Consider the following 21,196-nt stretch of genomic DNA (forward strand, 5'->3'; position numbering starts at 1 on the left):
CTCATCTATAAAATGGGTAAAATATTAAAACTACAGGGTGTGAGAAGGAGCATAACACTGTAAAACTCCTGGCACTGTGCCTAACACATAGGAAGTTTCAATGAGTATTCATTATAAAAAGAGACCAAGAAGATCTGTATTTTTCCTAAGGAAAGTTGCCTTACTGGAAATCTTCTAGAGTTTTGTTTCCTAGAAATGTGTACCGTAAATTTGGGAGACCATGCTGTGCACCACGTTACAGTGAAACTTAAAAAAAAAAAAAATCCTAGCATAATAAAGAACAAAGGCTACAGCAATTCTAAGAACTCTCATAGAAAGATATACAGAATTCTGAATGCACATGACTAAGCATCTCTAACCATGATCTGTAAAGCTGTTAATAGCTGGATATTCAAAGGGAACCCATGTGGCTCTACATAACCCGTGTGCGTTAAGGCCTCAAATTAATATTATGTGTTGCTTCGACATCTGGTAAAACTGAGAGGGCTTCAAATGGCCTCACTGCAAGTTCCCTGCCACGCTCTGCTCCTGCAGGTAAGGTTCACCAGTGAAACAATTCTTATCCAGCAGACCAGGTGCAGCTCCTGCCCGTCCCCCAGTAGCAGGTTTTAGTTCCCTGCCAGCCATGGAATGATGCACGCAAGCTAATCGCATCCTCCTGCAGGAACCAAGGGTGACCCCAAGTTCCTGATACTACACAGCCTGCCTCTCACAGCCCCTGGCTGACACTCTGCTCCTCAGTGCAACCTCATGTGCCCCTTCATGGGCTGTGGTGTCCTCCTCCCCTTGGCAGTGAGTATATGTGAGTGTTCATCTCACCTGCCCAGTGTCAAGTGCTGTGTGTCTGGCTGTCCCTGTAACCTACAGCAGGAATCCCTCCCTCACCACGGGGATGAAAGAATGTGATTACATCTATTAAAAGTAATGGCAAAAACTGCAATTACTTTTGCACCAACCTAACACTACATGTGGTAACAGCTGATACAAAGGGAAAGATGGACCCTCCACAGGGGCCTTTATATTGAACAGAACTTCAGGTTCATAAAATCATGTGCACTTCAAGCTTCTCCTAATCTGATCACCAGTTCCCAGTGCCCAACATTAGCCAAGTCATCTCACCACCAAAATCAAAAGTGTCCCTTTGGTAACATACGTGGGAAACAGTATTTTCACCATAAAATGTAGTATCCTTATTCATAAGCATAAATTCTTTGGGAGTAGGAATACATACTTTAAGCCTAAAATGTCTCAAATAACCAAAGAGAAGAAAAGATAGATCAGCAAATTTATGGAATGTGTACCTGTTTACTTTTTCTGGGAGACTGCCTGTTTTCTATATGGCCATCGATGAGCAATGACAGCACAGATAACTACTCTGGCATTTCAGTGTCTTCCATTAAGCACAGAAATCCACCTCTGGTAATAATACCTCCCTTTAGGAAAAGCCCTAGTCAAATCAGAAGCATTTATGTAATTAACCTTGATATTAAAATGTACACATTGTTATAAAACACAAATTTGATCATTATTCTACCCGCAAAATAGATTTCTGTTCACGGGGTGGGAGAGTCGGCGGGCAAGTGTGTGCTCACTCAGGACTTCCCTGGGGTAACCCGATCACACAGCGCTGCTTCGAAACACATCTCTGTTCTGTACCTTGGAAGAAGAGCTAGAGCTTCAAGTCGTTTCTGCTTTAAAATCTTAAATATGGGCAATGAATACTCTTAAGCTGTAACTATGCTGTGTGAGTTCATTTTCAGGCCTGGAGGTTCAGTAGAATAGCACTTGGGGGAGCAGGCGTGGAGCCATGCGGGTCTGAGGTCAGCCGGGGAAGAAGCTGCCTCTGAGGTCTAACTGCTAAAAATTCTCTCCTTTCTGAGATAATACACATTTAATCCTGATACTACTCATACTGACAAAAAGTAAAATGTCCCTTGTCTCAAGAACACAAAAAGGGAGTTGCTAGGCACACTGTGCTCACTTTTAAAATATTCTACAGACAACAATAAAACACCTCTGAAACAACAATAAAAGATCCTTTCTCCCTCTCCTGGATTCATCTTCTCTCTTCTCTAATCAATGGATGCTACAAAAAAAAAAAAAAGTGCATGTTACCAGCATCCCAATTTCAAGTGCAACATCGTGAAATTTCCTATCTCTATTTATTCTATCTTTAAATAAAAAAAAGAGGCCAGGTGCAGCAGCTCACACCTGTAATCCCAGCACTTTGGGAGGCTGAGGCAGGTAGATCACTTGAGCACAGCAGCTCGAGACCAGCCTGGGCAACATGGCTTTCCTCTTCTCTACAAAAAATACAAAAAAATTAGCTGGGCGGGGTGGCACACGCGTGGTCACAGTGACTCGGGAGGCTAAGATGGGAAGATCACTTGAGCCTGGGGAGGTCAAGGCTGCAGTGAGCCAAGATTGTGCCACCGCACTCCAGCCTGGGCAACAGAGCAAGACTCCGTCTCAAAAAATTAAAAAAAAAAATTATCTTCTCTACAAATTTTTTTTTTAACTTAGCAGGTGTGGTGGTATGTGCCTACAGTCCTAACTGCTTGTGGGGATGAGACACGAGGATCCCTTGAGCTCTCAAGAGTTTGAAGTTACACCAAGCTACGATTGTGCCGCTGCACTCCAGCCTGGGTGACAAAGTGAGATCTTGTTTCCAAAAAACAAACAAACAAAAAAATCACATCTTCCTTTGCCTCTAACCAAGTGCTCCAGCTCTGTGCAAGCTGAAATATATTCAGAGTTAATAAAATACTTTAGACCCTCATTCAAGGCTAGGAAAAGACGAAGAGCAATGAGTGTAACTAAAAATAATTTTTATCCTACCAATTCACAGAACTGTCACCACTAAATTAATATTTTCCTTCAAAGTAGCAACAGAGAGGGCTATGTGCTCACTCTGATGAAGCCGGCATTGCTCCAGATATTTTTGGAAGCCTTTAGAAACTGACTGAGACCCTGCTGTACCCCCTGGCTGTAGGTGCAGGCATGTGGATACACACTCACACATTCCCCTCCCTTTGTTTATAGCCTCACTCGGCTTTGAATCCAGAAGTATATTATCTAGCTTAAAAACTAGTTTCTCTCTCACCTGGCTAGAACCAAATAACATTTTGTTGTTTTAAACCACCTTTTTTAAAGGTGGTTTTTTGCTACCTTTTAAAAGTGGGTGCCAAAGACCATTCTTGCTCGTCCGAATTTGTTTTCCTATCCTCCGCAGAAATGGAACTCTAAGTTTTAGCTGTTTTAATGGCCACCCATAACACTGTACTTCCATGCCTGCCCTGTGCAGTTCTGATGAAAGGGAGGTGTCACGTGGCAGTTTCTGGAAGCCTTCCTTAAAAAGCTGGGCACACACCATTAGCCCTCGGTCACCTGCCACCTGCAGTGTGTGGGTGGTGACTGTACTGAAGCGACCTCTTGCACCAGGCAGGCCATGGCCAAATCCAGGGGATGGCAGAGCAGAAAGGTAGAAGGAGCTTGAGTACCTGAAGGCAAAGTGGGGTGGGGCCAGGCTACCAGGCTAGGACTGCCCCCCCTGGGAATTTTACGCAAGAGAAAAAAATTCTAACCTATTAGAGCCACTGTTACTTAGAGTCCCTATTACAGACAAACCCAATTCTGGCTTTTATAAATAATATTTAAAAAATAAAACCCATGCTCTCTATAATCAAAGATTTCTTATACTGAAGATACTCAAAAGAACACATCATTTAAAAACAGGTAATAAGGCCGGGCACAGTGCCTCACGCCTGTAATCCCAGCACTTTGTTAGGCCGAGGCAGGTGGGTCACCTGTGGTCAGGAGTTCGAGACCAGCCTGGCCAACACGGTGAAACCCCTTCTTTACTAAAAATACAAAAAAAAAAAAAAAACCAAAAATTAGCTGGGTATGTTGGCAGGTGCCTGTAATCCCAGCTACTCAAGAGGCTGAGGCAGGAGAATTGCTTGAACCTGGGAGGCAGAGGTTGCAGTGAGCCAAGATTGCACCACTGCACTCTAGCCCAGGTGACAGAGTGAGACTGTGTCTCAAAAAAAACAAAAAACAAAAAACAACATAATAGAGAAAAAGAAAGGGCCATGGACTTCGGGGGCTTTTCTAAAATAGGCATGCCACAGATCTGCAGCACTGAATAAGCAAAGAGCTTCCCAAGGTGCCCACTTAGAAGAGGACAGTATTCACTTGGATGATTAGCTTTAGGAGTTTTCTGAATCTATTGAGTCATTTTCTGAATCATTACATTACTGTCAAATAAACATAGGAAGTTTACTTGAGATAAGGACTTAGCATAGTTGTATCATGTCATACCATGCACAGGAATATTCACATACCTTCTGAAGAATTCAAACACACACACGCACAGCAGAAGGCAGCTAGAAAATGCCTGCTTATGATAAAACTAGAAAAGCAAAGCGTAAAACAAAAACATGCCTCGAGACTTACGTGGTTATCTTTATAATAGTAAGAAAGGACAGGAAATCGCCGTCTACTCCGGAATTTGGAACTCCCCACTATGATGTGTGCCGTGGCCGATTTGGGAACGTACAGTTCAGTAGGATAAGAGTCACAGACCTGTCACCAGAAAATACAAAGAGATTTTTAGGCCATCTAGTAATGCCCTGCGAACTGCCCCCAGAAATTCCACTTCATCACGCTTACAGGTGCATCCTTAAGTTCCCTTAACCATGTTACAGAGGAGGCTATTTCGAGGAAACTCAAAGCCACTTCAGAGGAATGAAGTGCCGCTGATTGTATGTAATCATTCTGAAGGAACGCGAGCTACCCTTAGTGTTCTGTCCCCGTGCACTGTCCCCTCTCTCCAAGGGCTCTTTGTGCAAGACCAGTGACAATGAAGCCTTCCTTTCACCAGAAAGAGACAAACTGCAATGCTGCATCCTGGCTGAGAAAATCTGAGCTGCCAGGATTTGGTTGAAAGACAGAATGACACCAGGAGACACTTTTCCTAAAACATAAGCACACTGGTTAAGCCAGCAGGTTACCTGTGTGGCTCTGACACGCCCAGTGCATTCCTGACCCTGACACACCACACAAGCTGATGCCTCCCCGGACACTCCTGCCCTCCACCTTCCCAAATCCCATCCATTCTTCAAGGGCCAATCCAAGTTCCACATCTTTCGGGAAGCTTCTTCCTTGACCTTTCAGCCCATACAGATTTCCTAATGTGCCACACATTACCGCGCAATGTAGCAGCTTGATTTTTGTTTCTTATGTGTTGATTTGATAAGTGGTAAGGATCGATGTACTCTTTCTATGCATCCCTGAGAGTGATTACCACAGTGGAAGGGCGCCTTGGAAGGATCTTGCAGTTAAGAACCAGAAATCAGCAGTTTAGAACCTGGCTCTGATTGAGCAACTTCATGACCCTGGGGAAGCCAAACTACACGGTGCACTGTGGTTTGCTAATCTCTAGAAGTGATACTGCAGCAACAATATCTGATGGGGTTGACAGATGGATCAAATCCGGTAACACCCATGGCAAAGCACTTTATAAACCACTAAATCCAAAACAAATGTTAGTGGTAGCAACAGTGATAGCAGTTGAGGCTACTGTTGCTCAACACATTTTGCATTCACTCAGTCCATCAGTCTTTTCGCAATGTGAAGATCACCCACATGGAAGTGTCCTGGGATATGTCAAGCACCTCTTTACTTCCTGGATGTCAAACATTTTCCTAGGCATCTCAAGGGAGTCCTCAAGTACATGTAACAACAGGGGTGTACTAGTCCATTTTCATACTGTTATAAAGAAACACTTGATACTGGGTAATTTATAACGAAAAAGGTTTAATGGACTCACAGTTCCACATGGCTGGGAGGCCTCATAAGCATGGCAAAAGGTGAAGGAGGAGGAGAGGCACGTCTTATGTGGTGGCAGGCAAGACAGCGTGTGTAGGGGAACTGCCCTTTATAAAGCCATTAGATCTCATGAGACTTATTCACTATCATGAGAACAGCATGGGAAAGACCAGCCCCCATGATCCCATTACCTCCCACCGAGTCCCTCCCATGACATGTTGGGATTATGGGAGCTATGATTTAAGATGAGATTTGGGTGGGGACACAGCAACCCATATCAAGGGGAAATACTTTATCTGCAGGTCCTGTGTCCATCTCCACCCACCCTTATCACTCTGGAAGATGGGGTTGTAGGGGTTGAAAACCCACAACTGAAATCCAAGCCTCTTATAAAGTCTTCTGTGATGATGCCTCCCTTGCTGGCCTCCATTGTCTTTGTTACCAAAATAGGAAACAACATAGAGCAGGAAATAAAAGTGCCACAGAAGAGATGTTCACAGGCCCAGAATCTAATTTCAGGGTTCTACCAGACATTTTAGGAAAGAAGATTACCAAAGAGTTTAACATGGGCTGTGGCACTAACACTCTAAAGGAAAATCTGCCAAGAACAGAAGGCTCAACCAACTTGGACTCAGAGAGCTTTAGCTGGGAAGACTGCCATAAAACACTGCACTCCCTCCCCCATGCCAATCTGGTGTCTGAACCTCCATGAAGTCAGCCAGCTACAACACTATGACATGGACCACACCTGTTTGTCTCAGGTTCAAGAGACATGTAGTCATTGCACCAGACCAACAACATTTTCCTAAAATAACAGTTTTTAAAAGGAAATGAGTAGGTTTTCAGCAAGTTGGGAATTACCTACATTCTTCCTTGTAACAACACTAAGGAACTACAAAGTTTTATGATTAAATAAGAGTAAGTAACATGCAATATTTGTCAACATGCTTATTTCACACAGCCTCTTTGAAGAGCAAGAGGTAACCTCCTGCCAGGCCCTTTTATGGTCTTCTAAGGCTAAATAAACACCTACGTTCGCTGGCATCATGGCCCTGTGTGCACCATAGCTGGAATGAGACCAAATAGAGAAAATCAACACCCAGAGGCCCACTCTCCTTGGCCCCAACTCACAGCCCTCTTGATTCACAAAGGAGCAAGAAGACCACCTCCTGCCCTCTAAGAGCACCAGAGCTCTCACTCTGCAGAGCAGAGGTATGTAGACTTTGATGGCTTGGCATGTGCCAGGACAAAGAGCTCAACAACCTGCGCCCAGTCACCAGTGGCCAGGTTTGCATCAGATGTGGAGGCCCTCCTCAACGAACACAATACCAGTTACGAGGATTTCTGCCTTCCCCAGAGCACTGGGTCTAGGAGAAAAATCTCCATGGGTCACAGCTTAAGTTATAAGGCATTCTGATGAGTACTTGCTTAGGGAACTCTAAGAAGCCAGAATGCCTTTGAGAAAAGCAGTTTTAGGGTGTCAGTTAACACGGGAAGATAAAACCTCTTACCAAGCTAGAAGCATGGATATTTGTCCTGCTTTCATCAAAGTAGACAGCACTCTCAAGTGGAAATTAAAATAACAATCCTACCTTGAAAAGATAAAACATCACTGAAAGGAATTAAAGACGCAAGTAAATGGTAAGATACCTTGTGTTCATGCATTGGAAGACTTAATATTGTGAAGATGTCCATCCTACCCAAAGCAACCACAAGGCAATCCCTATCAAAATCTCGATGGCATTTTTTGCAGAAGGAGAAAAATTCATCCTAAAATTCACATGGATTCTCCAGGGACCCCAAATAGCAAAAAACAATTTAGAAAAAGAAGAAAGTTAGAGGACTTACACTTCATAATTTCAAAATATAGTACAAAGCCATATCTATTTCTCAGCAATCAAACAGTGTGGTACTGGAATAAAGACAGACAAACAGGCCAATGGAATAGTGAACCCAGAAGTAAACCCTCATGTATATGGTCATATGATCCTCAACATGGGTGCCAAGACTACTCAATGGGGAAAGGTTAGTCTCTTCAACAAATGGTACTGGGAAAACTAGATACCCACATGCAAAAGTAAAATAAAATAAAGATGGGTCATATCTTGTACTATATAAAAAAATTAACTCAAAGTGGACTAAAGACCTAAACATAAGACCCGAAAGTATTAAACTCCTAGAAAAGAACATAAGGGACAAGCTTTATGACACTGGAGTTGGCACTGATTTATTATGTATGACAGCAAAAGCAGAGGCAACAAAAGAAAATACTAGACAAATGGAACTATATCAAACTTAAAAACTTTTATACATCAAAGGACACAATCAAAAGTGAAAAAGCAACCTACAGAATGGGAGAAGCTATTAGTAAATTGCGTATCTTAGGGAAATCAAAATCAAAACCACAATCAGATGCTAACTCACAATTATTAGGATGGCCACTATTACAAAATGAAAGAATGAAAACATAATACAACTAGTATTGGTGAGCACGCAGATAAATTGAAACCCTAGTGCACTGTGGATGGGGATATAAAATTATGCAACCACTATGGAAAACAGTATGGAGGCTCTTCAGAAATTTAAAAATAGAATTCCTACATGATCCAGCAATCTCACTTCTGGATGTATGCCCAAAAGACTTGAAAGCAGAATCTACAAGAGATATTTGCACAACCATATCCACAGAGCATTATTCACAGCCAAGAGGCGGAAGCAACCCAAATGTCCATCAAGTGATGAATGGATAAGCAAAATGTGGTATATCATTACAATGAAATATTATTCAGCCCTAAAAAGGAAGGAAATCCTGTTACATGCTATAACACAGATGAACCTTGAGGACATTAAGTGACATAAGCCTGCCACAAAAAGAAAATACTGTATGATTCCACTTATATGAGGTATCTAAAGTAGTCAAATTCATAGAAACAAGAAGTAGAATGATGGTTGCCAGGGGCTGTGGTAGGTGGGAATGGGGAGTTGTTTAATGGGTATAGAGTTTCAGTTCTGGAGATGAAAAGTTCCAGAGATCTATGGTACGACAGTGTCAATCTACTTAACACTCCTAAACTATACCTTAAAAATGACTAAGATGGAAAACTTTATGTTATGCATTTTTTAAATCACAATGAAAAAAGAAAAGGAAAAACAATCTTAGCATTGACTGCTGCCATTTTTGCAACAAGCTCACAGAGTTGTAGTCAAAATTCCGACAATAAATAATGCACACAATGATGCAACATATATCGCTAATTTTCAAACAACTCAGTATGCCTCTCAGGATTTTGTCAGGTTTGGAAAACCACCTGACACAATTCAGAGAGAATATGAGAAGTTCAGAGGAATGGAAAATGTTTTTCTCCTGAATTTTCTTTACATGCACTCTGCCTTAGTTAATGAAAGTGGAAGTCAGTTAATCATTTTACCATTTTTTAAAATGAATAAGGAAACCGATTTTCTTTGTGCTCCACTAAATTAATGGACCTTCCTGAAGTGCCCACATCCCTTGGTGCTGTCCCGGCAAGAGGAATCTTTTGGTAACTCTTTCACTCATTCAACAACCTTTTACTGAGTACTTATTATACGCCAGGCATTACTCTCAGTTGCAAGAGCAGAAATGAATAAGAGTTTTTGGCCTTGAAGATTTCACACTCCCGGGACAGCTGATCTTTGTTAACCAGGTTAGAATCTTCCAGTAAATATATTTATCATTGCAGGCTACTAGCCATCTAAGATGCAATCCAAAAGTTTCACTCAGACCTCCAAGGACCAGTCATTCAACTGAGCACTTTGGGGTAAGAGTTGTCAGAAACTGAGAGATATCTATACAGACAATCTTCTTAAACATTTCAGTGCTAAAATTTATTTCAAGGAATTTATGATGAACAGGGAGAAGGAGGAGGTTATGAACAGGATAAAATGACATATATGTGAATAAAACAAAATAATGCATGATACATAAAATATAGCTGTGGAGAACTGAAATAAATGAGCTTTAATAAAATCACTGGTTTGGGTTGTATTTTATATTTTATTCCAAGAGAGTTAGATTAAAACTTTAACCTAGCAATGAATACCAATTACTTTATTTAAATAAAGACAATTTCAAGGGTTAGGTGTAAAAAGAAATCTGAGCTTAGAGACTTACACTACCATAAGCAAGTGTCTTATAAATAGCAATGGTAGTAAGATGATACAGATAATAGTAATAATTAGCCTGCCCAAAGCTACACAAAGAAAATAGCAAAATTGGTTCTAGAATCTAAGTTTTGTATTCTACGTCTGCTGTTATTTCCACCATCGGCAATTGTGTCTTTTCCATCAAATGACACTTCTTGTCCCACCGTCCTCAAAGGATTTCTGAGAGGAAATAAGATAACTTGTAAAATAAGGGATGAAAAAGTAAACGTTTTCTCAGCCATGGGGTCAAAAGCAAAAGGAATGGATTTGGATATCTCTCTCTCCATGGATTATTAGTCAAAAAATTTCTGAAATAAGACAACTTTTATTCTCTTGCTAAGTTAGTGACAAATCAGGGTACATCATCTTCCCCCCATTTCAGTGATATTTGCAAAATCAGAAAATCCCCTAGGTTTTTACCTTTTCTGCTTCAAAACAGTTTGTTCCTTGTTAGTTTTGTTTTGCTGTTAGTTTTGTTTTGCTGTGTGTTGCTTCTGAAAAGAAATGCTGAGTAACTCATGTTTTGCAGTCTGTGCAATGTAGGACTTAAGCAACTATATATGAGTCATGTTTATGCGCTAATTCTAGAAGGAAATCTCATCAAAAATAGGAAGAACCTGTATTTCCAAGGAGACGTTATTCCACAAGATGTGGTTCAGTCTCATTTTCTCCCTTGCCCAAGGATGTGTCATATTAACAAAAAGGGATCCAATTTTCTTTACTAAACTTGGATTTTCCTTTCTTTCATTTCAAGGCCAAAAATTCACTGCAAAAGTTAGCTTTAGTATGAGAACAAATTAGTCTGATTACATGAGCCAGATACTTTATAATAATTAACTCTATGGTTGTTAAATTTAACTGTAATTATGAAGAAGATTCACTGTCATGGAAGTGTCCATTCTAGCCCAAATCCATAAATTCAAGATATCCTAATGAATTATGTCAAAGGAACTAACTTTTAAGATATCAAGATTATAAAGCCATAATAATCATAACTGGTAAAAATGTAATTGTGGGATTTATACAGTGTCAAATTGGGACAAAGTTTAGCAAACAGACCAGGATTAAAAAAAAGAAAAACAGTATGCTGAAAGACAAAACATGGTAAGAAAGACTGACAACTCAAAACTTCTGAAGACACTTGGAACAGTGTATCAGAATCTCCTGAGACGAGATATCTGCAAGTGCTATAAATTATAACAAATTATTGGCTACATTATATAAAGAACTACAAATCAACAAGAAAACAACAAATAATTTTATAGAAAAGAGAGCAAAAATGTGAGTAGATAATTCACAGAAGAGTCAACATGAATGGCCAAGAAACACAAGCTTAACCTCACTAGTTGATCAGGTCAATGCAAAAACCACATTAAGATCCAATTCATACCAATCAGTTTGGCTCAAAGTTAAGATCAGTTAATAAATCCACATGGTTATATAAATGAAACAATACCAAAAGGTGCATAAAATGCTATAAATAAAAGCAAAAGAACAACAATGCTAAATTGCATCCAGTGGTGCTGGAGCAGGAGAAGAAATCCCACTTTCATCCTTGTGTCCTATCCACCCCATTACCAACACCACTCTAGGTTATCACTTTTGGGCAAACGTGTTATTATTCTCCCTCCTTTGTTAAGCCAAAAGGTATTATACTATATTCACCATATTGTGCCTTGCTTTTTCTAACCTAACAATATATTTTAGCAATCTTTATCAGTACATAGGAATCTTCCACATTGCCTTTAATGGTTATAAACTAACTTAATCATATGGATAGAGCAAAAATTATTTAGCTGGCCCCCATTCCAAGAATTAGGTTCTTGGAAAGTCGCAGTTTCCAAGAACCTAATTAAAGATATTTGGGTTTCTTCTAATATTTGCTATTACAAACAATGCTTCAAAAAAATAACCTTGGGGGCCAGGCATGGTGGCTCGCCTGTAATCCCAACATTTTGGGAGGCAGAGGCGGGCAGATCACTTGAGGTCAGGAGTTCAAGACCAGCCTGGCCAACATGGTGAAATACCATCTCTACTAAAAATAATAATAATAATAATGCAAACATTAGCCAGTTGTGGTGATGGGTGTCTGTAATCCCAGCTACTTGGGAGGCTGAGGCAAGAAAATTGCTTGAACCCAGGAGGCAGAGGTTACAGTGAGCTGAGATCGCCCCACTGTACTCTAGCATGGGCAACAGAGTGAGGCCCTGTCTCAATAAAATAAAATAAAATAATAACCTTGGGTATCAGTGTGTGTGTATGCTATTAAATCCATAGAATAAATTCTCAGAAGTGGCACTGTGGGATCAACAAAGAAGAATACCAGCGAATATCACATCAATACCGACTGTCAGGGAGTCTGTGCAGTAATGAGAACTCATATCCTGCAAGCAGGTCAATATGTCCATGCAAACACTTTAGAAAAGAATTTTCCAGAATTTAGTAAAGCTCAAATCTATATACTCTCCAGCTCATAAACACTACTCCTAAGTAGAAACACAATATACTACAAGACATACATAGCCACTTAACAGCTTTATTCATGACAAAAAAACACAACAAACAAAATAAAAAAAGAAAGAGGGAAGGATGAATAATTTTTAAAACTATGGTATATTTGTGAAATGGAATACAACACAGTAGTGAAAAATGAAGGAATCAGAGCTATTGGTATCAACAGTTATTAATCTCTTTATGCCTTAGATAATTACTTAATCTCTCTGTCATACTTTCTCCATTTATAAAGTAGAAATAATAATAATACTATACATAGAACTAATATTTGCTAATATTTATCAAGTTTTTAGAACAGTACCTGGCATGTAGTAACTATATTCATGTTTCTTAAATGAAATGGATCACAAATACAAATGTTACTATGCTGAGTGAAAAGTCAAATTTCAGAAAACTATATACAGCATATGCAGAACAAGTACAGACAGTATAAAAACATGCAAAACAATACCACATACTACTACAGTAAGTCCTTGCTCAACAATGCCCTTAGGTTGTAGCCAATTGCAACTTTAAGCAAAAGAACATAAAACGACACCTTTTTTTTTCCCTCATAGCTATCACAAAATGATGTCGAGCAAAATGATGGTATTTGAGGATCTCCTGTACATCGTTTCACTCAAAGTCGCAGTTTCCAAGAACCTACCGACATTAAGTGAGGCCTTCCTATATTTAGAAATGTAGACATGCTGCAATAAAGGCAAAGGAATGGCAATGCCAAATTGCAGACATTGATGCTGGAGCAAGAGACAATTTGGAAGGAACATCTGGGAAATTAACTAGCACTGGCGATGTTCAATCTTATACAGCACATGGATCCCTGGCGTTCATTCCGTTATTCTTCAAAGTCCTGTGTATGCCATAAGTGTGCCATAATAAATAACTTTTTTTTCTTTTTTCCTTCTCTACTTTGTAGGATGATTTCAGTAACTTTTTTTCTAAATGAAAGATACTCAGTGGAGGAAAAGCAATAGGATATATACTTCTGAAATAATTACAAGCAAATACAGGGAAAAACCATCCAGTGATAGACATAAAAAGGAAAAAGCATAATTGATAAAACATACAATACAAGATATCTAGAACAATATCACAGATAGTATTTTACCACAAAAGAAGATTTTCAGATTGAGTAAAAAAATCTAACCAAACTCAGCTTAAAAAGACAAAACATTTACATAGGAAAGTTAAAAAGAAGGGGTTAAACAGAGCTCCACCAAGCAAATTCTGACAAAGAGAAAGAAACAGTGGAAATACAATCATATAAAATAGAATTCAAAGTTTAAATAATTCACAGGAAAAGGGGTTATGTGAAACTGACAAAAAGAATACACCAAGCAGATGTCCTTAATCATTACACACTAAGCAGAGTAACTTTAAAATATATAATGCAAACACGTTAGAACTTAAGGAGAAAATGTCCAATCACAATCATAACAGGAATATTTTCACATACCTCTGTCAGAAATCAATTGAGCAAAGAGACCAAAATAATAAGAAATTCAATTTAGATAAATGCGAAATTTCACACCTAAATAACAGAGAATACACATTTTTCCAGACTCAAAATATTTATTAAAAATTAATAGAATACTGTGTTTTATGAAGACATAAGTCTTCAAAACATTCCCCAAATATGAATTCTACAGGCCACGTGCACTGAATGCAATATAAGGGACTAGAAACTAACAAATACTGATCAAAAACAAAAACATCAATGTCCTACCTGCCTGAAGTTTTTAAAACAATTAGGCCCTTTATGCCTTTTGATAGATTCTGGAAAGATTTTTCTTATAAAATAATTTAAAATTGTGGGAAATTATATGCATAAAGATACTACATCAAGAATTATTCATATGGCAAAAAAAAAGTCTAAGTAATCTAAAAGCCCTTTTTAAAAAACTTGAGACAAGATTTCATTTTGTTGCCCAAGCTAGAGTGTATGGCGCGATCACAGCTCACTGCTGCCTCAACGTCGCAGGCTCAAGCAATCCTCCAGCCTCGGCCTCCCAAGTAGCTGGGACTACAGGTGCACACCTCCATGCTCAGCTAATTTTTTAAAATGCTTTTGTGGGAATGGGGTTCTCCCCATGTTGCGCAGGCTGGTCTCAAACTCCTGGGCTCAAGCAATCCTCTCGCCATGGCTTCACGAACTGTTGGGATTACAGGCATGAGCCACCGTGCCTGGCTTAAATGCATATTAATAAAGAAATACTTTAGTACTTTACAGTGCATTCATTTGATGGACTACTGCACAATCATTTCATTGATTGTTGTAAGTACCATATAGCAATGTAGCAAATCCTCGTGACACTGGGCAAGATGACTCACACATAATTATAGCAATTTTGGGAGGCCAAGGCAGGAGGATTGCTTGAGCCCAGGAATTTGAGACCAGCCTGGGCAACATAGGGAGAACTTATTCCTACAAAAACTTTGAAAAATTAAGCAATTATGGTAGCATGTGCCTGTAATCTTAGCTACTCAGGAGGATTCCTTGGGATCCGGAGTTTGAGACTGCAGCGAGCTATACTGCACTGTACTCTAGCCTGGGTAACAGAGTGAAACCCTGTTTCCTTAAAAAAAAAAAAAAAAAAAAAAAAACCCGAAAAAAAATCCCTGTGACAAAGTCAAGAAAATAACCAGAATTCAAAATACGTAACTGGAAATGGTCATTTATCAGGAGATAAAATATAAATGGTCAATCAATATATAAAAAGCTACAACTCAAGAAATCAAGATATGAAGATTAAATTAAAATAAGAAATCACTCATCCCACCATCAAGGTAGAAAAAGATTTTTAAAAGCTAACTCTTTACTGGTGAGGGTATAAGGAATCAAGCATTCACAACTGAGAATTTATAGACATTGGTACAGCCTTTCCACAATTATTTTTGACAACATGTACAAAACTTTGTGTAGGCATTTTGACATAAAAATTATATTAAAATTCTATCTTTTAAAAAAATTAAAATATGGGCAAAGGTATAGTTACCAGGATGTTCTCCATTATTTAAAATAGTGATAAGTAATGAAAATCTAAATGTCTAAAAATTAGAAAGCAGGTAGATATTATTTGATACAGCCATACTTAGGTAATACTATGCAGTGTTTTAAATATATCATAAAATATAATTATTGACAGAAAAATCTCTCAATATGTATGTGAAGAAAAGCAGAATATAAGGCACATGTAATGATTCCATTTTTGTTATATATGTTTAAATAGGTTAGTGTGTGCATACATAAAAAATTTATATATACATTAAAATCCCAGAAGACTATTGGCCAGATATAATAACAGTGGCTATCTCTGAATGATGGCAGTTTTAGGTGGTTTAATATCCTTTTGCTCTATGTTTTCCAATTTTCAATAATGAATATGCATTACTTACATATGAAAAAAGTTATCAAACTATACAGATGAGAAAACAACTGAAGGAAAATTTTAAAACATAAGAATGCTTTAAAAATGGGATGGTGGGGTTTTTTTTTCCTTTTGTAAACTCTCTAGGATGTTCTCACATTACTTTTGTTACTTAAATATTTTAAAAATTAATAGTGAAACCACCCCTGATCTGTAAGCCTGTCATTAAGGAGAAGATGGGATTAATTCTGCCACTCTAGCTTCCCTGCCTCTCCATATTCCTTCCTGTGAGTGTAGACATGTTTCTCTAGGGAAGCCTCTTGGTGACCTTGTGTACCAAGCAAGGGCTCAGTGAGCACATAGAGGAGCTGGTGCCAAACTGCCTTCAGAGTCTCACTGACTTGCCCACTAATCACTCACTACACTATAAAAAGACCTGATGGGAGAATGAGACCCTGGCCAGCTCTCCCACCAACTGCCTGTCCACAGGTCCTGCCACCCGGCCTCTGTGGGTTTCAAGTTCTGCAACCATGAGATGAAGGGTCTGGAAGGGGTGATCTCTATAGCAGGTTCAAACGTTTTGATTCTAGGTCCAGGTTGGAAATACAGTTGGCACTAACCAAGAGAGACCTGGAAATCCACACATGGATATCTACAAAGAGCTATAAAACCTGAAGGAGATAAAAATAAAGGGATGCTAAGCTGGCTGAAATCCTAATTTCATGTGGCTTCAGTGTTTGGGTTTCACGCACTCACTCTGTAGTCTCTATTCACATCGCTGAGCTGCCAGTAATGATTAGGGAGGCCCATCCGCTTGTATTCTTCACTAAGATCGATCAGCACCCAGCCTTGCTCTCTTTCTTCTTTATCCAGCATGGGGTTGAATGAAAAGCAGTATAACTCCTCATATTTCACTGCAAGAAAAGGTAGGATAAAGTTAAATCAAGCTTAGTCAAAACCAGAGCCAAATCTCCCCGAAAACATTCTGTCCCACCTGGAGTGCCCTGAGAGGCCATCCCAACCCCCACCCCCTGCACACTCCTGGGAGTAACCTGTGTGCAGTAGATAGGGTCTCCCACCTCCTCCCACCAATGACAAGATGACCTTGGGGTATCTGAACTCAACTTGGCAGTACCTTCTTTCCTTTTAGAACACAGGGACATCTCCATGTTGTGCTTTTTTCATTGTTGCTTTAAAAGCGAATATATTTTCCAGACCACATAAAATATGGAACACAAAAATTAAGAACATATGCATTCATTAGGCATGAAGATTCCATTTTTTTAATGCCTATCAATCCTGGATTTGGGATGGCCTCTCAGAGGCAGACACAAGGCCCAGGCCAATTGCACATTTTGATGCTCACAGTGTTAAAAAAGAAAAAAATAACAAAGTTGAAAAAACTCTGGAATATATTAAACGTTTGCATTGGAAACATCTGAACTTTAAACAACTACATAAATATCGTTAATTGTGCTGCTCATTTGCATAAGATTCATAAAAAAAATCAATTCATAGTGCACAGCGCTGTGCTCGTGGGATGCGAATTGAAGGCTGCATCATGACGCGGCTTCTTTCAATCCTGTCGTGTTATCTCTGTCTTTATATATTGCCTTTCATGCTTGTGAAGCCCAATAGCCCCACTATTTCCCTCTCTCCAGTAAAATCTAGGATTTGATTTTCTTGCTCTGCTCTTGCCATTTAAGGGAAGTGTAGAGACCAGAGCTATCCAACAGAAATATAATGTGAGCTATGTATGTCATTTTAAATGTCCTTGTAGCCACATTAAAAGAGTTAAATTAATTTAACAAGCTATTTTATTTAACCCAATATATCCAAAATCATTATCACTTCAACATGTGCATGATATAAAACTTATTAATATTTGATACATTTTGTTTTGTGCTGTCTTTGAAATTTCACGTGTATTTGGCACTTAACCGCATATCTCAGTTCGGAGTAGCACTGAACAGCTATCTGTGGCCAGTGGTTACCATCTTGGACAGTGCAGATCTAAGCATTTCTGATGATAATAAAGGATAGCTGATACTCAGACCTTGTTTTGTTCCAGATTCTGTTGCAATTAAGTGCATTAATCCAGTTAGTAGGCAACATTGATGGTCCTCATTTTACCGACGAGAAATCTGAGGCAAAAGGGAGGCACATTCCCTCCCCCAGAGACACACAGCCAGTAACCGGGGAGTCCAGGTTTAAATGAGACATCTGGCTGCAGAAGGCCTGCTCCTAATTGTAACACACCCTCCCCAAACGCAGATCCTTCTCTCTTCTTCTTCCTTCCTCGTTCCAGTCCCCTAATCTTCCTGTTTTTCTCCAATATCTTTCTTTCTCATAGTGTTCCTAGGTCTTCCTATGTCCTTAGCATAGTGACAGTATTCAGTGTGAACAATTTAAGTTTCCTAAATATATGTATGTGTAGCCCTTTATAGGATCTTGCCACCAGCAAGAGGCTGCAGCAACACACAGGCAGCCTGACATGAAAACTCAGGTTTCAGACTTGTTTTGATTGCTGTTGAGATGACTCATCTGCATGGAAGAGGAAAGATAAGGGTCATATTTTAAGCACCAGATTTCTTCATTTTTCTTGAGAGTAAGAAGCAACTGCTGTATGTCAGTGAGATAAATTATGTTCTATTTCAGTCTTTCTCCATGTCATGTTTCTAAACTTCAAAACTTAGAATACGGACTATTTGGACAAATAACAAAATACGCACATCCAGGTGCGCTCACACACAAAGCAGAGCAGACGCTTTCCGTAAAATCAATTTCTTATCTTAGCTAATGTTGCAGACAGCATGTGAAACTTCAGATCCTGTTATGGGAACAGTTGGCTCGACATTGACACATCTTTTCCGTCTCTAAGTACCATTTTCATGACTCAGGCTTCTGCTACCATAATGTTAACCACAAATGCAAGTTGTTTAGGACGCCAAAAGAATCTCTTGAGAAAGCCTCAGTTCCCGGAGTGAAAGAAGAGCTACTGAATATGGGCTAATAATGGCAGTTAGGTTCCCTTTGTTAAATATTTACAAATAGCTTTAAAGGTAGAAGAAGAAAAACATCCTATGACTACTGAGAGTTTTCTCTGTGTGGGCTGATACCTGTTTCCACTGGGAAGAGGCAATGAAATAATCCATAAATTACAGCAAGAATAATTTATAACAGACATTAAGCAGATCACTCTTGAACTTGGAGATATTAGGATGGGTTGACACTGAAATTATGAAATTTTCCCTTTTTTAAGGAAAAGGGTGATCAACCAATCCTTAGGCCCAATTTAAGGAAAATTGTACACGAAGGCCAGGAAAAGCCCATATTTTTCAGCCAACACTCAGTCATGTCAATATGGGCAAGTTTCTTACCCACAGGCAAGCCCAGAAGCAGCCTGCAGACTCTGCCTACTCTAAGAAATGAAAAAGCGCCACAAGCACAGATGAAAGTTTTACTGAATTGTTCCCATGTCATAATTTTCTGTTCTTTTCGCTCTCTACTTTTGCCAAATATTTAGCAGAATGTTTAGTAATTAGCTGGGAGGCAAGCTTAAAAAAAACCCAAAAAACTAGGGCTTGAGAATCTTTATTTTTTTTTGCTTAGACTTTTTAATAATATATTGATGAATTATAGTTGTATATATTTCTGGGGTAAAAAGTGATGTTATGATTTTTTTTTCTTTTTTTCTTTCAGATGTAATCTCGCTCTGTCGCCCAGGCTGGAGTGCAATGGCGCGATCTCAGCTCACTGCAAGCTCCACCTCTCGGGTTCACTCCATTCTCCTGCCTCAGCCTACCAAGTAGCTGGGACTACAGGCGCCTGCCACCAAGCCCGGCTAATTTTTTGTATTTTTTTTAGTAGAGACGGGGTTTCACCGTGTTAGCCAGGATGGTCTCCATCTCTTGACCTTGTGATCTGCCCGCCTCGGCTTCCCAAAGTGCTGGGATTACAGGCATGAGCCACTGCGCCCGGCCAAAAAGTGATGTTATTATTTTTGACTACAATGTGGAATGATTAATTCAAGCTAATTAACATATACATTGCCTCAAGTATTTAACATTTTTTGTAACGAGAACATCTGAAATTTACTCTCAGAGTTTTGAAATGTACACTACTGAACTATTACCTATACTCAACACACCGTGCAACAGATCTCAAAATAATGAGACTTATTCCTCCTGCCTGAGGCTTTGCACCCTTTGACCATCATCTCCCCATTTCCCCCATCCCCAGCCTCTGGTAACCACCATTCTACTCTCTGCTTCTATGAGTTTAACTGTCATAGATCCCACATGTAAGTGAGAACACACGGTATTTGCTATGTTTGGCTTTTTTCACTCAGCATAATGCTCTCTAATTCCATCCATGTTGTCACAAATAACAAAATGTCTTCCTTTTTAAGGCTGAATAGCATTCCATTATTTGTATATACCATGTTTTCTTTATCTCTTCATCCAACGATGGATACTTCAGTTGATTCCACAACTTGGCTACTGTGAATAGTGCTGCAACGAAAATGTGAGAGCAGATGTTTCTTTGACTTATAGATTTCGATCTTTCCAGTAAGCACTCAGAAGGAGGACTGTTGAATCATATGATAATTCTACTTTTTGTTTTTTGTGGAACCTCCATCTGTTTTCCATAATGGCTGTACTAATTTACATTCCCACTAACAGTAAATAAGCATTCTCTTTCCTCCCTACCCTTGCCAAAGCTTTGTTATCTTCCATCTTTTTGGTAAAGGTCATTCTAACAGTTGTGAGGCGATACCTCACTGTGGTTTTAATTTGCATCTCCCTAATGATTATTGAGGTTGAGCTTTTGTTCATGTATCTGTTAGCCATCTAACATTAGTCTTCTTTTGAGTAATGTCTCTTGAGGTCCCTTGTCCTTTTCTTAATCAGAGTACTTGTTTTTTTTCCTAGAGTTGTTTGAGTTCCTGACATATTTTGGGTATTAATCCTTTATCAGGTATATGGCTTCCAAGTATTTTCTTCCATTTCCTTTGTTATGCAGAAGCTTCTTATATTTTAGACAAATCTTTAATATTTACAGAATCTGAACAGAGAGAAAATATTTGCCCACTCTAGGAAGGTCATATCCCTCAGCTGATTTTGTACCCACTCTTAAAACAGGCATGTAAAAAGCTCCACTGGCTTTTCCCATCACAGTCTGATCCAGCATATCCAACTAAAACATTTTTTGCTGTTAGCAACCAGCAGCTTTCAGCAGGAAGTACACCGAGGGCCTCACCCTAAGGGGCCCCATTACATAAGAGCTCCTCCAATAAGAAG

The 21,196-nt window shown here is 39.2% G+C and overlaps 1 protein-coding gene across 2 annotated transcripts in view; it reads right to left on the reverse strand.

Moving 5' to 3' along the window:
- MTMR7 (myotubularin related protein 7) overlaps positions 1–21,196 on the reverse strand; it is a 116,902-nt gene that overhangs the window by 48,601 nt on the left and 47,105 nt on the right. For both annotated transcript variants that reach the window (XM_054560966.2, NM_001133083.1), the window contains 2 exon segments: positions 16,650–16,807; positions 4,456–4,584 (listed from right to left, as the gene is read on the reverse strand). In XM_054560966.2, coding sequence (XP_054416941.2) covers positions 4,456–4,584; positions 16,650–16,807 — 287 coding nt within the window.

The sequence above is a fragment of the Pongo abelii genome, chromosome 7, assembly GCF_028885655.2.
Source record: "Pongo abelii isolate AG06213 chromosome 7, NHGRI_mPonAbe1-v2.0_pri, whole genome shotgun sequence".
In the NCBI taxonomy this organism is placed as follows: Eukaryota; Metazoa; Chordata; class Mammalia; order Primates; family Hominidae; genus Pongo; species Pongo abelii.